A 25,127-nucleotide genomic window follows, 5' to 3' on the forward strand; every position below is an offset into this window, starting at 1 on the left:
TAACTACTGCAATGTATGCTTTTGTTCTTAATTGGCCATTGATCTGTTGTTAGATTTTGTAACTTCATTAAAAAGGCCTATTTCAATCGGCTTGCCCCTCATACGTTTTGTAGTTTTCCTTTGTTTAAATTTGTGACCCTCAATTTGAATTGGACTACCCCATTTACTATCAAGCCATGGTTATTTTCCTTTGAGGGCCTTTCAAATCAACATTTAGATAAAATCAAGTCCAAGCTAGTTCCCAGGTTGTTTCCTCAATGTGCTGCTTTTTTAATAATAAAAATCTTGCATTCCATTCACTATAGTATTATTGCTAATGTGGTTTGCCCTGTCTACATGTAGACTAAAATCACCCATGATTAAAAGCACCCTTGTATGCATCTTCAGTTTGTCATTTAATGCTGTCCCCTACGTTACCAGCAGTAAGGAGGATTACAGGCACCTCCCACAAATGCTTTCTACCTCCAGTTGCTTCTTGGATTCGTCCAGAGTGATTTACACATCTGGATTTCTTGTGCAGATATCCTTTCTCATTATTGCACTGATTTTATCTTTCACAAACTATGCCACCCCAGTTCTTTTTACTTTTTCACTCCTTCCTAAAAATTGAATACTGTTGGTTCCCAGCTTTGGTAACCCTGCAGTCATGTCTCCATAATTGTAAAGACATGAGACTCCATTGCAGCTATTTGATTTAAATTGTGTACCTTATTGCATATGCTCCAGTGCACTGTTTTTTGATTTGTCTTTGATTTTATACTTTTTTTGTACGTTGGCCCTGTTGCTGCTAGGTCTTGTTTCCTCTATCTTCCGTTTATGCTTTCTTTTCAATATTTTGTTTACATCTTTGTTTCTCACACTCACCTCCTTGCTCAAGTTTCTATTTCCCCCTTGTCAGTCCTAGACAAATGACTGCGCAGATGTTGGTTCCTGTCTCTCCAGAATGCAACTTGCCCAGCTTTTGCAGGTTCCATCATGTCCAGTATCATTTTCAATGCTTCCGAAGCCTAAACCCACTACTTTGGCACCATCTTTCTCATCATGCATTCAACTGACGACTAGCACTGGAGCAATTCTTTTTTTTAAGGTTCTTTTCACTATATTTCTTAGCTTCCTGTATTCAGTTTGCAGAACCTGATCATTCTTACGAATGTGGACCATGATCTCTGGCTGATCCCTCTTCCCGACAGAAAGTCCTACAGTTGTTCAGTGACATCCTTGATCCTGGCACCAGGGAGGCAGCATACCCTTGAGGTGTAATGTCTGAAGTTTCTGGCATTGTAGAAACATCTTATCTGTTCCCCTTAAATTGTCTTATCGCCAATGTTTCGATAGTCACCATTTGCTTTTCACCCATCCACTCATCTGCAACATGACCACCTTCCTGGATGTGCTAAAATGAAAATCGCAGTCTCCAAGGTACTCCACAGTGACTCCAATCACTATTCCTAATCAGGGAAACTGATTTTCCAGTAGCTACAGCTGGGGACACTTCCTGCATACTGTCACCTGTCCCATATCTCTCAGGAAAAGTATTCTATCTGGCTGAACTGCCTGACTGACTTAACTTTAATATTTGTCTTTAAATGACTCATTGAGCTGTAGCTACTTCAAACCACTTGCTGAGACCAGAGCCATGCCTAAAGTCTACTCGCCTCTAATTTGAGAAAAACTCTTGTTTATCTTGTAGTCAACTTGGCCATCTGGTCATTGACTGAAGTCTGGTCCTTTACCGGAACTCTACCAACGAAATGTGGTTCCTAAAAGAAGGTTACCAACATTAAAATGTATTCTTTTTAAACTTGCCAAAGCACGTGGATGCAATATTGATTTGTCATCCATGAAGTTATTTTGACCTTGTATCTCTGATTAATTCTAGACTTTAGTTTCAGCAAAGAAATCTTAATACATCTTCAACTAGTTGATTTTGATGATGGACACTTCTTGTTTCCCACTTTCTTCTAAGTGAAATAATTTTTAAAGGCATGAGAATGTGAGCTCCTGAATGGTTTGTGCTAATGAAAAATTCTTAGCATTGCTCAGTAATTAAAAAATGTTTTGAGTTTGTATCCAAGCCAGCTCCTGAGAAATTTTTAAAACACACATGAAAATGATGTCAATGAACAGCATGGTATGTTGTTAAAATACTTCAATTTTGCTAATGATAGCTGGAGTATCAGAAATGGAAGGTAAAGCTGTTAAATCCAGAATGATGGAAGTTTTTAAATATGCCTGGACAACATTCTGGCTATTAGGGTGCTGAGTATGGGTATTTGAGAGTTTTCTTTGCTAGGCATTGTGAATGGTCCTGTCCACAAAATTGTTACAAATGCTCAGTCTTTCAAATAACTGCATGAAAGTACAATTTATACAAGTCTTTAATTTTGAGTGAGTATCTAATGTTGGGTTGATTTAATCAATCGAGTTATTTTTTTAATATCAAATTGGTGTTTTTGTCTAGAAAAACTGGGTTCAATGCCAAAATACAAAATTAATTCTAAATGTTTTTTTGCTTGCTTCCAATCACATTAAAGCAAAATAAAATTTAACAGAAAATTACAAACTAAAATAAAACCAAACATTTAATCAAGTGGGGGCTCACCACTTTTTATGGTATATTCCAATGTTTTTTTTTTCCTTGTTGTTTGTTTAGGCTGACTTGGTCAATCAAGCTGTGAAGATGGAGAGAGCATTCCTGGTAACTGCCTCCCAAAGCCAGCAGCCTCCAGTGGTAGGTGATACTTTTGGATGTTATATCTGCAATGAAAATCTTTTTCAAATTTGTAAATTTATCAACTGTTAACTCTTCTGTATCCAATAACTTATTTTATTCATTGTTTCACACTTAACTTACAAAATATTTCGCACAATTTCTAACTAGCTATTTCCATCACATCCTTTTTGTCTAAATTTCTGGTTAGTTTTGAATGCTATTTGTTGCCATGTGCATCCTTGGAGAACATGCAATACAGTATCCATTCTTTTTGATTTTTAAATTAGTGGTTTGATTCACATTAAATAATGCTGAGACTTCTGTTAGGAATAATGTGATTTGGTGACCACGCTGAGTTTAAGGGGGCTGTGGATCAAAACCACTACTTAGATTTGAGTTCAAAATCTAGGGTGGTGCTCCGGTCCTGGCCTGAGGGAGTGTTGCACTTCTAAAGGCGCTATCTTTCAGATGAGACCTTCAACCTGTTGGGTGGATAAAAGATCCTTTTGAAATATTTCAAACAACAGAGGAGTCCTTGCCTATGTTTTGTTGCTCAACAAATATAAATTAAAACAGCTAAATCTGGTCATTTGTCTCAATCCTACCAGTAAAGAGTTGTGCACAAATTGACCTTGTGGCTCTTGACACCAAAAAAATACTTAATTGTCTTAAGTATTTCAAGAGGTCATAAAATGTAGGAACAGAAGTTAGTCATTCAGCCCGTGAACCCTGCTGTGCAATTCAGTGAAATCATAGCTGGTCAATAAACCTCAACTTCCCCTCTTATTTCTGTCCCATTACTCTTCATTCCCTTACTGATTTAAAAAGTCTGCTCACTTCTGCTTTGAATATACTTAATTACCACAGAGCATTTGATGCTGAGTTAAGAATTCCACAAATTTGCTACCATCTGAGAAGAAATCCCTCCTCCTCTGAGTCGTGACACCTTGGTCATAGTCTCATCCACAAGGGCAAACAAACTTTCTGCATCTACCCTATCAAGTCCCCTAAGAATCTGTTTCCATAAGGTTATGCCTCTTTCTTTATTCCAATAAGTACAGCCCAAGTCTATTCTACCCCTCCCCATAAGATACTTGTTCTATACCTGGTATCAGCCTAGTGACCATTCTCCAGATTACTTGCATTGAAAGCAGAGGCCCAAAATTCAGTATTTCAGCTGAGGTCTGACTAGTGCCCTACATAGTTTGAGCAAAACCTTCCTAGTTTTATATTCCATTCCCTTTGAAATGTAACATTCCATATGTCTCCCCTATTACCCACAACATGAATGCTAGCTTTTTTGCGATTCATAGATAAGAACTCTCAAGTTCTGCTAATCTGTGGCTTTCCGCAGTCTTTTTTTTTTCCATTTTCATAGAATCCCTACAGTGTGGAAACGTGTAATTCGGCTCAACAATTCTACACTGACCCTCCAGTAAGTAACTCACCCAGACCAATACCTCTACCCTATTACTCTACATTTGCACCTAACCTATACATCCCTGAACACTATGGGCAATTTAACATGGCCAATGCGCCTAATCTGTAGATCTTTTGGATTGTGCAAAGAAACCGGAGCACCTGGAGGAAACCCATACAGACATGGGGAGAATGTGCAAACTCCTCAGTCACCTGAGACTGGAATTGAACCTAGATCCCTGATGCTGTGAGGCACCAGTGCTAACTACTGAGCCACCATGCTGCCCATTATTTTATATAATATCTGGCTCCTCTATTCCTGGCAAAAAGCATAACCACACATTTCCCATTTTATATTCCCATCTGCCAAGTTATTACCCCTTGTTTAGCTTGTCCATAATGCCATGCTCTTTTAGGGTGAGTCTTTTTCTCTCCTTTATATGAAACATTTAGCAAATTATAACACCATCATTATGGGTGTTTGGTAATAGCCTTGACCAGATTGTGCTTGTAATTATAAAAGGAGAGGGGTGTGCAAAAGAATGAAATCTAAAAGTAAATTTAAATTGCATTTGCTGCTTTTACTGAACTTGTTTAAAGTGTTTCCAAAATCTCTGAAGCTGAATGCACAACTTCTGCGTTTACAGTTTGTGTATCTTTTTTTTCCAGCAATTTTAGCTATATGGCCAGTGTGCAAGCATACACATGACATAGAATGCCACCTGTCTGTGACTGGGGAAGCGGTGGCTTAGTGGTAGTATCACAAGATCAGTAGTCCAGAACCCAGGGCTTATGCTGTAGGGTGTGTTCAAATCCCACTATGACAGATGTGAAATTTTGAATTCAATGGAAATCTGGAATGTGACTTCAGCCTAGTGATGAGCATATAACCACTTGCAAAAACCCACCTGGTTTACTTGTTTCATTTTTTAAGGAAGCAAAACTGTCATGTTAATCTGGTTTGGCCTACATATGACTCCAGACCAACAGCAATGTAGCTGACTTTTAACTGCCCTCTGGCTAATTAGAGGTGGGTAATAAATACTGGCCAAACCAGCAGCATCCACTTTCCATGAGCCAAGTTCTAAAGATTGTGTTGGCAGCTTTCTTTCTGCTCTTTGCATCACCTAGAAATGGTCTTAATAGTGCAGGTCATTCTGTTATGACATGTTTCGTCAACATGAATTCGCTGTAATGTGATTGACGAATTGGGGACACTTTCTACAGTACAAGCGTTTAAAAGATATTGGCTGTAATGTGATTAGAGCACCAACACTGAGCACTGTTTCTAAAGTGCAATTTTTCTATAACATTGGGTTCCACAAGAACGCAACCATCCCATTATAGAAGAACTGACTCAATACATTGCCTTTACTTTTTCAAACATAAATGCTTGTAACTAAGAGCCAGTGATATCTGAATAGTAAAGTGGATTAAAAATAGACTTTAGGAATTCTGAGAGCTTTGGATGCTTAGTCATTTGAAGGTGACACTGTACTTTCAAAAGTACAAGAATCAAGAAGTATGCATATCAAGCAGAAGTAAAGTTAAAAGTTCTGCCCTGATATTGAAGGCAGGACAGGCTTAAGTGACAACGTGGCTGATCATTCCCTGTGCTCAAATCTGGATTTTCTATTTGATTCCTGCTGCCAAGTTGTAAGTAAAATTGAATTTGGCCAGTTTTGATCATTGTTCTTGTAGTACCTCATTGATGGAAATCATGAGCTTATTACACATTGAGGTTTTAGCATTTAAAGTTGAAAATTACTATACGTTAATTTTTTGTTAATTACATCATTAGTGTGGAAGCAGGGAGTCAACTGAATTAAGTACATCAGTAGGAACTTTGCCTGGGATTCTGTAATTTGAAATGTTCTCATTCATTAAGCTGTGCCAGTCCTAATAAATGAGCTGTAATTCTGTAATGTTTGGTTGTTTATCCTCTCCAAGGATCTCACAAGAGACTAATTAAGGTGTAACACCATATTAAAAATAGCTGCTAATTATAAGCTGCACTCCCAATCATCTGTAAAATAGCTTATCTGAAGTCTTCCTTTGCCAGCAAGTTTTCATCTGTCTTTGATTAACAGGATTGCTGAAATACATCTGAAAATATTGGGTCACCTTATAGTATTTGGGCGGCACCTTATAGTATTTGGGCGGCACGGTGGCACAGTGGTTAGCACTGCTGCCTCACAGCGCCAGAGACCCGGGTTCAATTCCTGCCTCAGGCAACTGACTGTGTGGAGTTTGCACATTCTCCCCGTGTCTGCGTGGGTTTTCTCCGGGTGCTCCGGTTTCCTCCCACAGTCCAAAGATGTGCAGGTCAGGTGAATTGGCCATGCTAAATTGTCCGTAGCGTTCGGTAAGGGGTGAATGGGTGGTTTGCGGGTCGGTGTGGATTTGTTGGGCCGAAGGGCCTGTTTCCACACTGTAAAGTAATCTAATCTAATCTATTTTGTAATGTGTGGCTATCAGAAAAATTGTCTTTTAGCAGTAAATAGGACAGTACAATATACGGTATTATAATTGGTGCAGTTACAGTCTAAATTTCATGCATTCACAAGTTTTGGAAAGGAGAGCAAGTTCTTGCGACTAGAACTTGTGTTTAATGCTCATCTGTTGGCTGTATGACTATTCTAATTAAGTTAAACCGATATTGCTGTACTTGCGATCTTTCTGCTGCAAAGGACCTGATCACAGGTAAAAGGATGTTAGTGTAGCATCAACCAGTAGTATACTGTATCAAGGAAAAGGCCAAGTATTTTCTCTCAATTTTTTTTCAAATGGAGCTATCCCCCAATAAACTTTAAGGGGGTTATCAAGAGTTTTGATTAAATTTATATCTAGAACCATAGAATCAGAATATAGTGTGGAAGGAGACTGTTCAACACATCAAGTCTCCAGTGACCTCAGCAAACCGAAATTCACCCCCTACCTATCCCTGCAATATTGTATCTGCCATCGTTAGTTAGTGCACTCAACCTATGCATCCCTGGGCCCCATGGTAAATTTAACAAGGCCAATACACCTAACCTGTACGTCTTTCAACTGTCGCAGTAAACAAGAGCTTCGAGAGGTAACCCACACAGACATTGGGCGAGCATGCACACAAACTTCTCCCTGATGCAGTGTGGCCTCAGTGCCAACCACTGTGCCATATCCATTTGGAGTATATCCAGTACAGTGCTAGCATTTTGAATTATGATTTGCAGTAAGCTGATGTTTTACAAAATTTTTTCCACTTCCCAAAGCATTGGGAAGCTGTAACTGTCTTGTGCTAACATAAAAGCTAATAATTAAAGGCTGTTCCCATTTAAAATATTGTGTGCTGCTGGAAAAGCACAGCAGGTCAGGCAGCATCCGAGGAGCAGGAGAATCGACGTTTCGGGCATAAGCCCCTCATCAGGAACGAGGCTTATGGATCGAAGGGTTGGGCAAAGTAACTGAGAAAGTGATAGGTAGATGAAGGTGAGGGAGAAGGTGATCGGTCGGAGAGAAGGGTGGAGTGGATTGATAGGAAAGGTGATGGACAGGTCAGGAGGGTGGTGCAGAGTTGGTGGCTTGGAACTGGGATAACGTGGAGGGAAATAAGGAAACTGTAAAAATCCACACTGATCCCATGTGTTTGTGGCATCCCAAGGCAGAATGAGGCTTTCTTCCTCTAGCATCGGGTGGAAAGGGTTTGGCGATGGAGGTGGCCTCGGACCTCCATGTCCTTGACTGAGTGGGAGGGGGAGTTGAAGTGTTCAGCCATGGGGTGGTGGGGTTTGTGGTCGGTGCGGGTGTCCCAGAGATGTTCTCTGAAATGATCCACAAGTAGGCGTCCTGTCTCCGAGATAGGGGAGACCATATCAGGTGCAACAGATGCAGATGATATTTGTTGGGGTACAGGTAAATTCTCACATTAAAGTATGTGTCACATTTTGTTTAGTTATATATCTTGCAGTTTTGTTTGCCAATCAGCACATTACGTCAAATATCCCACAAAATAGTGTAAAACTGTGTCCATTATATTGATTTAGCATTTTGCCACAAAATATTACATTGTTGCAAATCTTTCACTTTACCATTACTAACAATACAAACGGTACTATGTAATGCTAGAGCACAAAGTTTAGTGGTTTGGATTTCTGTTGTCCACCATTTTGAACATCTTATGATTCAATTTGTGGGGATCTTCAAAGGTTTTATTTCCATCAGCAAGGCACTATCCACTGTTTAGATTTGTAACTGATTACTCTACATTCCAGCATTCTGATTTCAGTGTGAAGGGAGGGGCCATGGATGTTGAATGCCTCTTTCTAAATTGCATCCACAAAACCATAATTAAGAACAAGAGCAGGCTGTTTGGCCCCTTGAGCCTGCTCCACTCTGCAATAGCATCATGGCTGATCAACAGAGTCCACTTTCCTGTCCCTTTTTTTTTTTGTTTTGTTTTTTTATTTCCCCAGTAACCTTTGATTCCCCTACTGATCAAGAATTGGTCAATTCTTGACCTTAAATATACGCGAGGACTTCTAACTATATCTCCGGAAACTGTGTTCCCCTCTCAGCCTGCCTTTCCACCTTTTTGTCCTCCACAAACTTAGTTGTGGTACGTTCACTTCTTCCTCTGAGTCTAATACAGTTGCAGTCCCAGCTCATCTCCCTGTTGAATTCCACTGTAACCAACCTGAAAAAAAACCCCTTAACGCCACTCATTACCTGTGCCTGAGTTAGTTCTCTATCCATGCCAACCTCCAACACCATGGGCTCTTATGACTTAATGACTTTTGTGAGGTACCTTTTCAAATGCCATCTGGAAGTCCAAAAACAGGACATCTACTGGTTCCCCTGTATCCAGTCTGGTTGAGACTTCCTCAACTCTTCAGACAGGACTTTCCTTTCATGAAGCCATGCTGACTCTGATTTGATTATTTTCCAATATCGATTGCAATACTTTTCCAACAGTATGTTAGGCTAACTGGTTCGTAGTTACCCACTTTGTCTCCCTCCCATTTTGAATAGGGTTGTCATATTTGCAGTTTTTCAATTCTCAAGTATGTCTCCAGAATCCAATGATTTTTATAAAATTACAACCAATGTATCTACTATCTCTGTAGCTACCTTTTCAGGATTTGAGGAGACAAGCCGTCAGGGCCAGGGATGCTATTTGCCTTTAGCCCCTTAGTTTGTGCAATACAATTCTCGATCCTTCCCTTGTATTCTTCAGTATTAATGGAATGGTAGAAGTATCTTGCAGTCTAAGAGCTGATGCAAAATATGTTTACCAATTGTGCAAGTTCCTGTTCCCAGATTCAATCAGTAGGGGGCCTATGTTCACTTTGACCCCTCTCTACCTAACTTATATATTCAAAGAAATGCTTATTGTAATTTTTTATGTTCCTCACGAGTTTTGCCTTGTAGTTTATATTCAGTCTTTTTTGTCTTTTTTGGATTTTGAAGTTGTCTCTGTCTTCAGGGCTATCACTGCCTTTGACCTCCTTTTTTTATATGCTTTTTCTTTCAAACTTAATCTCTCCTTTGGTTATCCCTAGTTAGTTTATCCCTCTTAGAACCTTTCCTCACTGGTCTGTATTTTTTTGCTGAGAATCATGAATTACCACTCTAAATGTCTGCCACTGCTTGCTTACTGTCATTCCTGCTAATCTATCTACCCAGTTCACTTCAGCTAGCTGTATCCTCATTTCATTGCAATTCCCCTTATTTAAACTTTTTCTGACCCACATTTTTCATTCTTAATACAGTGAATTTAATATTCAGTTTATGATCCTTGGCTGATATTTTACTTGGTCACTTATGAAAACTTTCTCATTACCCATTAACAAATCCAAGATAGGCATTAAGTCAAGCAGAGAGCAGGCTATCTATCCCTCATGCAGTCTGAATTTGTCATGGTTACCTCTTCCAATCTGATTAACCTAATCCAACATGACTATTGAAGTCACCCATAATCACCCATATTGGAGTTATGTACAGTGGTCAGGACTAGGGGCGCAATAAGTACCGGAAAATAGAGAAGGCATGTCAGAAAGGCAAGGTCACGGTGATCATGGGAGACTTCAATATGCGGGTAATTGAGGGCATGAGAGAGGAACTGATGAAAATAGACTGGAAGCAGAGCCTAGCGGGGAAGACAGTAGAACAAAAATGGCAGGAGTTTGTGGGTATAATTGAGGACACTGTATAGAGGTTCATCCCCAAGAAAAGAGATTATCCGGGGAGGGATTAGACAGCCATGGCTGACAAAGGAAGTCAGGAAATGTATTAAAGAAAAAGAGAGTTCCTATAAAGTGGCCAAAAGCATTGGGAAATCAGAAGATTGGGAAGGCTGCAAAAACAAAGAGGATAACAAAGAGAGAAATAAGGAAGGAGAGGATCAAATATGAAGGTGGGCTAGCCAGTAATATTAGAAATAATAATAAATGTTTCTTTCAATACATAGGAAACAAACGACAGGCAAAAGTAGACATTGGGCCACTTCACTAGGCTTCCAGCATCCGTTTGATGGGAGATAAGGAAATAGCTGGCGAACTTAATAAGTACTTTGCGTCAGTCTTCACAGTAGAAGACATGAGTAATATCCCAACAATTAAAAGGAGTCAGGGGGCTGAGTTGAGTATGGTTGCCATTACAAAAGAGAGTGCGAGAAAAGCTAAAAGGTCTTAAAATTGATAAATCTCCTGGCCTTGATGGGCTACATCCTAGAGTTCTGAGGGAGGCGGCTGAGGAAATAGCAGTGGCGTTGGTTGAGATCTTTCAAAAGTCACTGGAGTCAGGGAATTGGAAGATCGCTGTTGTAACCCCCTTGTTCAAGAAAGGATCACAACAAAAGATCCAATTAGCCTAACCTCGGTTATTGGTAAAATTCTAGAATCCATCATTTAAGGATGAGGTTTCTAGATTCTTGGAAGAGCAGGGTCGGATTAGAACAAGTCAACATGGATTTAGTAAGGGGAGGTCGTGCCTGACAAACCTGTTGGAATTCTTTGAAGAGGTGACAAGTAGGTTAGGCCAGGGAAACCCAGTGGATGTGGTTTATCTAGACTTACAAAAGGCCTTTGATAAGGTGCCACACGGGAGGCTGCTGAGCAAGGTGAGGGCCCATGGTGTTCAAGGTGAGCTACTGATATGGATTGAGGATTGGCTGTCTGACAGAAGGCAGAGAGTTGGGATAGAAGGTTCTTTTTCGGAATGGCAGACGGTGACCAGCGGTGTCCCGCAGTGTTCAGTGTTGGGGCTGCAGCTGTTCACGTTATATATTAATGATCTGGATGAAGGGACTGGGGGCATTCTAGCGAAGTTTGCCGATGATATGAAGTTAGGTGGACAGGCAGGTAGTACTGGGGAAGTGGGGAGGCTGCAGAAGGATCTAGACAGTTTGGGAGAGTGGTCCAGGAAATGGCTGATGGAATTCAATGTGAGCAAATGCGAGGTCTTGCACTTTGGAAAAACAAATACAAGCATGGACTACTTTCTAAACCGTGAGAAAGTTCATAAAGCCAAAGTACAAAGGGATCTGGGAGTGCTAGTCGAGGATTCTCTAAAGGTAAACATGCAGGTTGAGTCCGTGATTAAGAAAGCAAATACAATGTTGTCATTTGTCTCTAGAGGGTTGGAATATAAAAGCACCATTGTGCTACTGAGACTTTATAAAGCTCTGGTTAGGCCCCATTTGGAGTACTGTGTCCAGTTTTGGTCCCCACACCTCAGGAAGGACATACTGGCACTGGAGCGTGTCCAGCAGAGATTCACACGGATGATCCCTGGAATGGTAGGTCTAACATACGAGGAATGGCTCAGGATCCTGGGATTGTATTCATTGGAGTTTAGAAGATTAAAGGGAGATCTAATAGAAACTTAAAAGATAATACATGGCTCGGAAAGGGTGGACGCTAGGAAATTGTTTCCATTAGGCGAGTAGACTAGGACCTGTGGACACCACCTTAGAATTAGAGGGGGTAAATTCAGAACAGAAATGTGGAGACATTTCTTCAGCCAGAATGGTGGGCCTGTGGAATTCATTGCTGTGGAGGCTGGGACGCTAAATGTCTTCAAGGCTGAGATTGATAAATTCTTGATGTCACAAGGAATTAAGGGCTACGGAGAGAATGCGGGTAAGTGGCGTTGAAATGCCCATCAGCCATGATTAAATGGCGGAGTGGACTCGATGGGCCGAATGGCCTGTGTCTTATGGTCTTAGAATGAAAAATAGAGCAATTATTCTATTATTTGATTTATAATCTTTACTACTGAGTCGCTTCTGTGTGGTAGGAGTCATTACAGACCCCAAATGTTCCTTTGCTGTCCCTCTGCTCAAGTGGACTCTGCCTCATTCAATCCTAGATCATCTCTCAACTTCCTCCTTACATATTCACAGTGCTACTCCACTATCTTTTCCATCCCTCCTGTCTCTCTAAAAGGTCGAATATCCCTGAATATTATGTTCCCGGTTTTGATCTCCTTGTAACCAAATTTTTGTAACAGTTATGAGGTCATATTCATTTGATTAGTGGCATCAATTTGTCTACTTATTCTAAATGTATCTTAATGCATGAAACAAAGCCTTTTAAGTTTGTTCTGTACAATTTTATGGTTCCTCAGTATAATATGGCATTCTCACTTTGTCGCTTTTATTTTCTGGTAATAATCAGTCCCATCACTAAGCTTGTTTGGTTCATTTTTGGTTCTGATGTTTAACTTAGCTGCTCATATTCTGTGAAAGTGGGCTATAATAACTAGATCTTCCCCTGCCACTTGGCTGTTCCTCTGAACATGAGGCAGGCAATGTAATCTTTGGGACTCAATAGTGGGCGGCACGGTGGCACAGTGGTTAGCACTGCTGCCTCACAGCGCCAGAGACCCGGGTTCAATTCCCGACTCAGGCGACTGACTGTGTGGAGTTTGCACGTTCTCCCCGTGTCTGCGTGGGTTTCCTCCGGGTGCTCCGGTTTCCTCCCACAATCCAAAAATGTGCGGGTCAGGTGAATTGGCCATGCTAAATTGCCCGTAGTGTTAGGTTAAAGGGGTAAATGTAGGGGTATGGGTGGGTTGCGCTTCGGCGGGTCGGTGTGGACTTGTTGGGCCGAAGGGCCTGTTTCCACACTGTAAGTAATCTAATCTAATCTAATCAATTCTGGCGACAGAACAGTATCCATTCCCCTGACTATGCTATCCCTGATTAAAACTACATTTCATTTTTCTCCTCCCTGCTATGGTTGGTTTGCTCATTCCTCCCTACAGCTCCTCCTTTTCCAGAAAAGAAAGGAGGAGGATCTCAAACCTGTATGACAAGCTCAAGGTCTGAGTCCTTCAGCCCTACCTCCTGGATCCCACTACTTGTTTGACTCACCGCACCCTCCCGTCCCTGACCACTGATCAAATTTGAGTTACTTAATCTAAGTGTGTGACTGCCTTGTGTAACATAACATCCAGGTAATTTTTCCCCTCCCTAATGTGTCGCAATGTTTGAAGCTCAGACTCCAGATTATCAACTCTAAGCAAGTTTGTCTTATGACAAATGTTGTACACATGTGGTTACTATGAACCACCATGAATTCCATCACCTCCCACATGTTGCCTGGCTCTGGATCTGACCTTTTTATTTACTTTCCTTGAAGGTGGAGACATGAGTGGATAGGATAGTGAAGGCAACATTTGGTATGCTTGCCTTTATTGACCAATGCATTGAATATTGGAATTGGGAGGTCATGTTGCAACTGGAGAGGACATTGGTTAGGCCACTATTTGAATACTGCATGCAATTTTGACGTCACTGCTTCACAGCAGGGAGGATGCTTTGAAATCAGTTCACAAAAGGTTTACAAGAATGTTGCCAGGTTGGAGGGTTTGAGCTATAGGGAGAGATTGAATAAACTGGGGCTATTTTCCCTGGCGTGTCGGAGGATGAGAGGTGACCTGAGTGGTTTTTAAAGTCATGAGTGGCATGGTTGGGTAAACAGACAAGATCTTTTCCCAAGAGTGGGGGAATCCAAAACTAGAGGGCATAAGTTTGAGATGAGAGTGGGAAGATTTTTCAAAAGTATGAGGGGCAACCTTTTCACGGTGTGTGTGCATGGAATAACTGCCAGAGGAAGTGGTGGAGGCTGGTACAATTAAAACATTTTTTAAAGGCATCTGGGTAGGTACATGACTAGGAAGAGTTTAGAAGTACATGGGTCAAAGGGGCTAGATTTAAGATATCTATGACTGGAAGAGTTGGACTGAAGGGTCTGTTTCCGTGCTGTATATCTGATTCTGACTTGATTTAGAAATTACAACTGATATTTTAGTTTATAATCTATAAATATTTCTATTTATTTTCAAACTGGAAGTAACTATGATTATTAAATTCGCAGTTACAACCAGCCAGTGAACTTAGTTTTCCTGTGATGTCTGTTTTGTACTGGCCCCCACGTCCTGTGCTTCAATTTAACTTGTTCAGGAAACCTCTTAAAAAGCAAGCCAAAAGTATCTTTTTCCCCTGTTCACCAAATTCTCTCACTACCTCAAATTCCCAAATTTCGGACTCATTCTCACTCTGGATGTGATCTTTCCTTCCTGACTATATATAGTTTGCTGATCCAATTTAGTAGGCTTAATGAAATATGGTTTATGTGGTATGTGATGATGGGGCTCCTTTAGCAAAATTAGGTTGTCCTTGTTTCTTTTCAGGAGATTGTAAAGGGACTCTGTCTGGGGCTTGATCTGTTTGACGATGCTTTCAAGTTTTTTGAAAAAACACTTGTACAATGAAAGGAGAATGGCCAGTTCTCCTGGCTCCATTTCACCCTGGTTTGGTTTGGTTTGGTTTTAGCAGTCCGGCTGTTCACTGAAAGCAGGCAGTAAGTCAGTGAGGCTGCTGGTCCAAGAAACAGTTACATTAAAGGTGTTCCATGCTGAATCCCCCTCTCCTGTAAGATTCTTACCTTTTGTGCCAAGGGATGTTTATGAGGATTGTTGCAAGCATCTGGAACAGCATCATTAATTTGGAATAATCTGTTGGGTTTTTGGGTAGGTTGTTATTTGGTATTCTGTTCCCTTTTGTTTGTTACTTTTGGTAATTTTGTAAATTTGTTTTGCTTTAAACTAAGTAGTTTGACCAGCTGCATCTCTCTTGGAATATCTGCACTACACCTGCTTAAAACAACTGGCAAAGTTATGGTCTGGGCTATTTAATGTTTTGAAGAGTTCTGGCTTGGTCCATAACAAGTAAAATGTTTCAACTCTATTTGGCATTAATTGTGCAAATGTGCATTTCATGAAGTTTTTATTGCTTGCCAAGAAGTTGTTGCATCAACAAGTCATGCATACAAACTCTAGAAATGCCTGATTGCTTGACTGTTTAGTGCATATTTTAAGGACTAATTTCTTGGAGATGCTGCTCTTCAGGTAGAAATTAAACTGAATGCAGATGAACTCTATGACAGTGTTATCCGTTCAAGACTGCGCTAGTCCTCAACATCAAATGTCCTATTGTAATTAAAGCAACACTTTTCAAGAACCCACTATCCCTTTAGTTTATTTAGTTTGTCTCCAGTAATCTGACTATAGCAACAGTATAGAACAAAAATTGCATTGATATGCATATTCAGATGACAACTTGTTTGTTTAGCTTTGTCCATTATAGGAGTAGAGGTAGACCATTTAGCCTGTCCAGTCTGCTCCTTTTCAATCTGAATGAAGGCCAGTGGGAAGCGGCAATAAATGGCAATCTAACTAGAAATGCTAATATTCTGTGAATCAAAAGTATAAGTCTGGATTGCCACATGGTTCTGATGGGTCTTATTTAAATTAATTATTACCAACATTTGTGAAAGTTCTGCTTGAGATTGACTTCAACAAATCATAGCAGCAGAGTTTATTTTGAGCTAAATTTGAAACACTCATTACTGATGCTCTGACTTGTGTTGCCAAAATACATCATTTAAAAATGACCAAAATTTCATCCCAGGATATGCAACAAAAATATTCAAGCCCTAATGATAAAGACTGAATTTGATTTTGCCTTTAAGTAGTGATTATTAACTTGGTTGGGTTTTTTGTAGTATGGTTGTTCCAGTAGTGTTTCTGACTTGCATTTAATTAAACTGACCTGCCAGGTTTGGTATCATGAACAAACTGGGTTGAAGGAGTTGGGAAGGAAGAGAATGTGAAAACCAGGCATCTTTCAAATGCATTTCTACTGTTATCATTTTTGATGTGACTGACATAGACTCTTACACTTAAGCTGGAGCAGAGAATTTTCAAGCAAGGATCCATGCGGGACCAGAATAATTAAGCATAATTTTATCTGCAGTTGGGCTTGCTACAAGTGGTGAGCTAAGTGTTGTGCATGAAGTACTTTGTTTTTTGAACTCTGCATTTAACTTACTAATGCCCCTCTCTTCTGTAGAAGTTAGTTATCTTTAAATGTGCATTGCTTATATGTGTGTCTTACCTTTTTCTTTGTAGAATGAATTGACCCAATTACTTCAGCCCCTCTCCAACAAAATTTTACAAATCCAAGAGTTCAGGGAGAAAAGACGTACAAGCAAACAGTTCAATCATCTGTCGGCAATTAGTGAGAGCATCCCTGGTCTGGGATGGCTGGCATTTGTAAGTGTTCTAGTTGTCCATCTATAAGCTATCCCAGTAGTGTTAATAAGATAATTGTGAATTTGACATATGTGTACATTCATTATTTTTGACGGGCTTTCTAACTGAGGGACTTTTTATTAGCCACTTCCTGTTTATTCACTTTGAAGATTTGTTAACTTTCTATCCCCAGTTTATTTCTTGGTATGAGCAGGTGTAAGTTAGGATTGACTCTTGTGCAATCACTCCTTGGTCAGCAAAAAACAGAAGTGCCCAGCCTGAAGGAGATGTGCAGCAATGAACAAGCTGCACCTGTTTTCAGCACAGTCCCCAACTGTAACAGGCATAGATAGGCCTCTATCCCCCTCTTCTTAAATACAAACTTTATATCAGCTATTTTCTAGTCCACTGGGACCCTTTCTGATTTCAGTGATTCCTCAAAGATCACCACCAATGCCTCTACAGTCTCATTAGCTATCTGGGTGATTTATCCACATTCAGACTTTTAGCACCATCCACTCCTTAGGATGGACACTAAACTCACTTCTGACCCTGACTGTGTGGAAGTTCTAGGTTGCTGCTGGTGCCTTCCATTGTGAAGGCTGTGGTGATGTACCTATTTCTTTGATTTTATTTTTTCCCCATTTGCATTGTTGTTCCCTTATTTGCTATGCCTCATGTTTAGGTTCCCAAGCCCCGCCATATTCTGTGCTGGAAATGTGTTGCTGGAAAAGCGCAGCAGGTCAGGCAGCATCCAGGGAACAGGAGAATCGACGTTTCGGGCATAAGCCCTTCTCCAGCTCTGATCTCCAGCATCTGCAGACCTCACTTTCTCCTGCCATATTCTGTCTCAATATGCAACTGCAACTCAATATAAGTTATTTCAAATGCAGTTAATGTGAATGTAAAGAATCTCAATATGAAGTTAATTTGTATCAAAGGTGCAAACAGCTGGTCACTTGAAACTTGGCTCTTTTTCTTGAAATCAGCAGAACCTTTTTTTAAAAAATCAATAAATGGGGATTTGTAATGCAGAGGAAACTACTGAGAATAGTTTGCTTGGCTTTACATAATTGGTCTTTGTAACTGAATCCTTTGGAAATGGTTAGTGCTACTCCAACCAATATTGGTGGTTGAATATGATCAGCATAGATGGTGTAAGTGGTGGGAATTGTATGTGACTGCTCTTTCCAATTTGGAATCGTGAAAATATATGCTAGTTTCTTTACATCAAATCGTAAAATTATGGTATTTAAGAACATGAGAACTATGATTTCTGCTTTTAGGCTCCCAAACCTGGTCCTTACGTTAAGGAGATGACTGATGCTGCTATGTTTTATACCAACAGAGTTTTGAAGGAATACAAAGACACGTATGACTCCATTTACTATCCTTGTGCATTCCCTTTTTCACTTACAGAAAATAAACAATTCACCATGCTAAATATTTTCATATTTAATCTGCAAAGATTGCATGGGGTTGGGTGGGAGGTTTATGGGAGAACCCCACCTGTCCAATCAGTGCCAACAGCAAGTATGATACTGTTCTGGGGTTGATTTTGGGCCTGTTTCCTCCAGAATAGATAAATGCTTGTTTTTGAGTAGTAGTTTCGAGCAGAAGGGCTTTTTTTCTGTGCTGTAGACCACCAACTGTACTTAATGGGCTTTGTGGCGGTGGAGGTTGGACCATACTTCAAGCAGAGAACTCGAGAAATAAGTAGTGGTGTTTGGACATTGCATAGTCAGTATTCTGAGTTGGATTACATTTTTTTCAGTCGTTAAGGGAGTTGAGGCCTATTGAGCGTGGGGAAGAAAATAGGTTATGATTTGAATTCTATTTAGCCTAGATCTTTGCAGCAGGGTTGTGGAGTCTAATGGTCTACTTCTAGTGATGTTTGCATTTAAAAGTTCTTAGATTCCCTGAGACTTGGTTACCAGAACTGTTCCTTGTGCTTCTAGCCGACTTGTGCTCTGGACATCTTGTGCACTTGGTTTTGAAGATAACACCTTATGGGATGTCGTGTCATACTGGAATTGTCAGTCTGTTAGTAATCCAGAGTCCCAAGTTAATGTTCTGGGTTTAAATCCCACCATGATCAATTCAATGAAACTTGGAATTTAAAGTTTAGTTGACTGTAATCACTGTCGATTTGTAGTAAAAGCCAATCTGGTTCACAATCCTTATAAGGAAGGTAATCCGCTATTCTTGCCTGGTCTGGTCTACATATGACCACAGGCCCATAGCAATGTGGTTGACTCTTGACTGGCTACTTCATGGGATAGTTAAGGCACTTGATTCAAGTGCAGTTAGAGATGGGCAACAAATGGCAGTCTTACCACAAAATCAACATTCTGTAAAAGAGTAAAAGAGAAAAATTTCTTTGGAAGAGAAGGTGGGGCTAGAAAGGGGGATTTTAGGTGAACCAACCGCCTCTAATGAACTGCAATGTGATTTTTTTTGTTGTTTTTTGCATCCAAATAAAAGGTTTGGAACAATAGTAAATGCTAATTAGTCCAGGATCATCCTCAACTCTGCATATTTTCCTCACTTGAGAATTTTAACTTGCTCAGCTTGGACTATCGAGTTTTTTTTCCAGTCAGAACAGCTGTAATAATGCCAAAACACACCACTGTTGATCTCAGCATACTTACAACCTGGTAGTAATGGAAAACCCTGCTGGTGCTTAATCTAGGTATCCCTCCTCTCTGCCATAAATTTCCAACCAATTCCCTGCTTGATTCTCATCTACCCATAAATATGTATAGAGTTTGACATTGAAGTAAAGCAAAACGCATAAATGGAAGGAAACGTTTGCAGAAAAGTAATAACTTAACTACCTTTTTCAATTTCAGTGATAAAAGACATGTGGAGTGGGTTAAGGCCTACATAAACTTCTGGACTGAACTTCAAGCATATATCAAAGCACACCATACAACTGGGCTTTCATGGAGTAAGACTGTAAGTATCCTGGTTTTCTATGTCAAAAGACCTAGTGCTGATTTTTCTCTGGCTCACCAGAATATTTCATTGCGTGGCCCAGTATAAGAAACAATGAAAGTTTGCATTGATTTCACTGAATTTAGACCATACAAATAGGGGGATTGCTGCATTTAGCTGCTAGCTTTGCAAGAATCTGCGTTAATGCAGTTACTGTGTGCCAATGACTCAATTTCCTGTTTGTGTGGGCATATGGTGAGATGTTGTCATCAATTACTTCATCTTGTCCTTGGCTACCACAGTAAAATAATGATGCTAATGTTTTCATCTAAAATCACTAGACAAACAAAACATGAAACTGGTATTTTTATCCACCATTCTCATTCAGTCCAGGGCTGCATCCCATTTACTCCCTACATTTAGTGTAAAGTGCAGATTAGGAATAGATGTTCTGATCTTTTGTTTTAGTACTGTGCCATTATGTTTAATCTAACATTAGGAGCTTAAAGTCTTTTTTCAAAGTAAAAAAAGTCTCAAATTTTGTTATTGGGGAAATGATTGCTCATGAAATAGATTCACTGACCATCAGAAAGGGCAGAATGGAAAATAATATGCTTTTCATCTGGAATGAGTTTTAAATGCTTAATAGATATCAACTCTTAGAATTTTCCCATTTAAAAACAGATGTTTGCTCAAGAAATCTCCTAGTGCAGAATTAATTCTATGCATATGTCTGAACTAGCTACAAAATGGCAGAAGTTAGTAACTTGAAGATTGAAACTGGCTGAATCTAAAGCTTCAACATTTAAAAAAGATTAAATTTTTGAATAGCACTATGTCGTGTTTCTCAAACATTAAGTTGTCAAGCAACTTAATGAAGTGGAGAATGATGAGGACAGAATAGAGGGAGATGCCTAAAGAATGGAGATTTGTTTTGGAAGTGGCAAGTAGGAATAACACACATTTGACAACAGGAGTTACATAAGATTTGAGGTCCAGACGACTGGCAGGGGGGCTAGCATAAGAACCATATTCTGAATGGAACTTGTCGTCTTTTGAGTCTGCGCGGTTTTAATTATGCATTGAATCTTGTTTCATCACAGGCTTTCAGTTGCAGAAAATAAAAGCCATGGCCATTTGAGGTGGGGTATGATGGTGATAGGTCAGAGTGGTGGGTGGACCGAATGGATGGGAAGGAAGACGGACAGGTAGAACAGTTGAAGAGGGTATTGATGAGTTGGAGGCCCTGCCCTCTTCAACTGTCCTACCTGTCCATTTTCCTTCTCATCCATCCGGTCCACCCTTCCCTCCTTCCACCATCACCCTCCACCTCTATAATACCTAGTGCCTTCCCAGCTACTTCCCCCTCCCCCAGCCTTCTATTTATTTCTCCACCCCCATGAAGCATTGATTCTCTGCTCCTGTGTCTGACCTGCTGTGCTTTTTCAGCACCACACTTTTTGACTGATCTCTAGCCCCTGTAGTCCTTACTTTCTCCTAATTCCTTATATAGCTTTAGCAAAGTCTCCCTACTTTATTCCCTTTTGAGATGAAAGCTAGCATTCATTTGCCCCAACCTCTCTCTCTCTCCTCCTCCTCCTCTCTCTTCTCCTCCCCCCCCCCCCCCCCCCCCCCCCCATTACCTGCTGAACTTGGATGCTAACGTTTTGTGATTTGTGGTCATAGATTCCTAAATGTCTGCTTTTCACACTTTTTTTTCTCCATTTTTAAAGCATTAGGATAGAAGATGAGGATGAGATCCAAAGGATATTTAGTAATGAAGAACTGTGATAACATTAACAAGAAAAAACTGTTTTCTGTTAATTGGTGAATTAATAGAGCATAAATTAGAATCATAGATGTACAACATGGAAACAGACCCTTGGGTCAAACTTGTCCATGCCAACCAGATATCCTAAACTAATCTAGTCCCATTTGCCAGCATTTGGCTCATATCCCTCTCAACCCTTCCTATTCATGTACCCATCCAGGTGCCTTTTAAATGTAATTGTCCCAGCCTTCTCCACTTCTGTGGCAGTTCATTCCATACACACACACACACAATCCTTTGAAAATGTTACTGCTTTAGGTCTCTCTTAAATCTTTTCCCTCTCACCTTAAACCTATGCCCTCTAATTTTGGAATTCCTGCCCTGGGGAAAAGGCGTTTGACTATTTATCCTATCCATGCCCCTCAATTTTATAAACCTCTGATGTCACCCCTCAGCCTCTGCTCCAGGGAAAATAGTCCAGCCTATTCAGCCTCTCCTTTATAGCTCAAACTCTCCAATCCTGGCAAATCTTCTCTCAACCTTTTCAAGTTTCACAACATCTTTGGGTACTTCAAGATGGAGGATCGGAGAAAATTGTTCGAGATGCTCTTTTCTTTGGAGGGGGAATTTTTCAGTGGACATGGAGGATGTTGGCAGATTTTTTTAAATGCAGCAGTTTATTGGACAATGTACTGTCTTGCATTCTGCACATATTTTCAGTAATAGGTATGAATAGGAATGCAAACGAAGCAATTGATGCAGTTGCCTGTGTGCCACAGTTTTTGAACAAGATTTTATTTGGAAGAGAAGACCTGTAATCTTGGCATTAAACTTCTAATACTTTTTTTTTAAACTGTTCTTTTAAGACATCTAACTTAATATTTCGTAACAATGATTATTCTATCAAAGAGGATTAATTAATGTACTTTTGCCTGTAATCAATATCTCCAATGGTTGGGCTGTGTATCTGAACTGAAACTAATGAAGCTACATATTTCCTGAAGAAGGGCTTATGCCCGAATCGTCGATTCTCCTGTTCCTTGGATGCTGCCTGACCTGCACTTTTCCAGCAACACATTTTCAGCTCTTATCTCCAGCATCTGCAGTCCTCACTTTCTCCTCGAAGCTGCATATTTGCCTAGATACAATATACCAATTTTTGATTTTGGCACAAATGTACTGCAAATTGTGTAAATCGAAGAATTCTGAAATAATTAGACTTTTTAATTTCATTGTTTTTTCTGTTTTGATGACCTTGGGAAAGATCTGCTCATTTGAATACAGGATTAATAGAATACCTCCTTGAACTTAGTGTTGCTGAATTGTTTTTTACACCTGAGTTAACAATATTTAACCAAGTTAGTTTTGTGAATTTTAATTGATTTTTCTTTCTTTCGTACCCCCCCTCTTCTCTCTCTGTCCCACCTTTCTCTCTTCTCCATCCCATCCATGCGTGCACACCGCCACTACCTTGACCTTTTGAAAGGGTCCGAAAGCAACTGCGTCTTCAGTTACTGCACCACCTTCAGGAGGAACTGCCCCCCCTCCTCCTGGGCCGCCACCACCACCACAAGTTGCTGCTTCCTCAGTGGACACAACCAGTTCAAGAGCAGCTCTATTTAGTGAACTTAATAAAGGAGCAGAAATTACAAGTAGTAAGTATTCTTGGCAAACTATTTGAAATGAAACCAGTATAAATGGATCACTATTTAACTGTCTATATTTCTGTACACTTATAGACACGTTAAATTTAGGACTTTGCTTTGATGAGAGAAGAATAGAGTTTATAGGCTGCTTTGTTAGCTGTACTACAATAAGATGTGGTATTGATTTGAACTTTTAGAGGAATGAAATGAAACTTAGGTGCTGCATTCAGCAAGAGGTGCATTAAAGTGGAGGATTATTTTGGCCCAGTAATGACACTGCAAAACTTAAAATGTTTTGAATTAATTTTGTGCAAGTTACTCTTGGAAATTGTTCACCTGAAAAACAAATGTTGGGTGTATGTATTAACACACTTTCACTCAAATGTTTATTTCAGAAATGAGAGCAAACTAATGAAGGAAAATCATTCCAGCAAAGTTGGTACCTCCGTGCTGTATCTGTAACTAATAATCAGTTCTACTATGTGTTTCTTCAACACAAATTAGCTTTCACGTGATTGAAACAATTTAGTCATTTGTAGAATGAAAACTTACCAGTATTGGCTATAATGCGATTCCAGCCCTATTAGTTTAAATGGCGCGGCTGATACACAATTTTCTTGTGAGATCACACAAGAACAAAACTATCGCATTATATCAGAAGAGACTGTACAGGAAAGGAGGACAGCACACCCTGTGCAGTCAAGCAAGGTGTTCAAATTGCTTCCCATGTTCCACCTCTGAGCCCATGTAGCCTTGCTAATTCTATTTGTTTTACATTGGTTTGTGAATTTCCTGTAGCCACAAGATTTGGAGACTGGCAACTTATTGATTGTCTTATTTGACAGAGAATCTCAGCATATTAATTCAGGATTTATCTTCAGATCTTGATCCAATTGTAAAACGTGGATTCTAACTTCGTCCCTGAGGGTTTATGGTTGTGTCTGAGCATAGCCTATGTAGACAAAGTTTGAATGCTTCTGTAGGGGGTGATATTCCATAAATGGGATTAAGATGCATAAGGCTGGAGATATGTGACAGTCAAGAAAAATATGATCCTATGATTTTATATCGTGGCTTGTTGTAAGCATTTGTTTGTTCCTTTAGAACTGAAGCATGTGCCAGACAGCAGTAAAACTCATAAGAACCCAGCATTAAGAAATGCAAATACACCTGCACATACTGGACCAAAACCATTCAAAGCAACTGCTGCTTCACCAATACCAGCAGCCAAGAAAGAGCCACCCATGCTACAATTGGAAGGAAAGAAATGGAGAGTGGTGAGTCTTAAAGTTGGACTAACTTATAAAATAATATTTCCTGGGATACTAGGTTATGTGATTTTATATGGTGTTACCAAATATGCCATGATATCATGATTCTAAGAACCCACGGTATAATTCCTATATTTACTTCAGTGATTTCAGTGATTTAGTGGGCGGCACGGTGGCACAGTGGTTAGCACTGCTGCCTCACAGCGCCCGAGACCTGGGTTCAATTCCTGCCTCAGGCGACTGACTGTGTGGAGTTTGCACATTCTCCCCGTGTCTGCGTGGGTTTCCTCCGGGTGCTCCGGTTTCCTCCCACAGTCCAAAGATGTGCAGGTCAGGTGAATTGGCCATGCTAAATTGCCCGTGTTAGGTAAGGGGTAAATGTACGGGTGGGTTGTGCTTCGGCGGGTCGGTGTGGACTTGTTGGGCCGAAGGGCCTGTTTCCACACTGTAATTAATCTAATCTAATTTCAGCTGAAATGTGCTCCAGTTGACCTTGTCACCTGTAAACTAGTTATTGTCACCCTTATAGTCCCTCAATAGCTGTCCCTGTGACTTCAGAGTTAGTATATCAGCATGTCTGATCGGAACAGGTTTGGGTGGGGTGGAATTAAACTTGAAATATTGGTGGGGAAGGGGGAAACTGTCAAACTTTCCATGGTTAGGATGGACCAGGATAGGTTTCATGCATTGTACATCAGAGTCTTAATGATCATTTGAAGTGCCAGAGGATACTGGTTAAAAAGCCATCAAGACGGGAGAGGAAGGAAACCAGGAGCAATATTGAAAAAATG

The 25,127-nt window shown here is 40.2% G+C and overlaps 1 protein-coding gene across 1 annotated transcript in view; it reads left to right on the top strand.

Annotated features, from left to right (window-relative positions):
- Positions 1–25,127, top strand: part of cap1 (CAP, adenylate cyclase-associated protein 1 (yeast)) — a 46,023-nt gene that overhangs the window by 10,920 nt on the left and 9,976 nt on the right. Inside the window, exons 4-9 of the mRNA XM_043717735.2 lie at positions 2,654–2,731; positions 16,589–16,732; positions 17,998–18,083; positions 19,564–19,669; positions 22,906–23,074; positions 24,170–24,342. Of these exons, the coding sequence (XP_043573670.2) occupies positions 2,654–2,731; positions 16,589–16,732; positions 17,998–18,083; positions 19,564–19,669; positions 22,906–23,074; positions 24,170–24,342 (756 nt within the window). The remainder of the gene's footprint in view (positions 1–2,653; positions 2,732–16,588; positions 16,733–17,997; positions 18,084–19,563; positions 19,670–22,905; positions 23,075–24,169; positions 24,343–25,127) is intronic.

Source organism: Chiloscyllium plagiosum, unplaced genomic scaffold (genome assembly GCF_037043375.1).
Source record: "Chiloscyllium plagiosum isolate Xiang-an unplaced genomic scaffold, Cpla_swu_hap1 HiC_scaffold_30, whole genome shotgun sequence".
In the NCBI taxonomy this organism is placed as follows: domain Eukaryota; kingdom Metazoa; phylum Chordata; class Chondrichthyes; order Orectolobiformes; family Hemiscylliidae; genus Chiloscyllium; species Chiloscyllium plagiosum.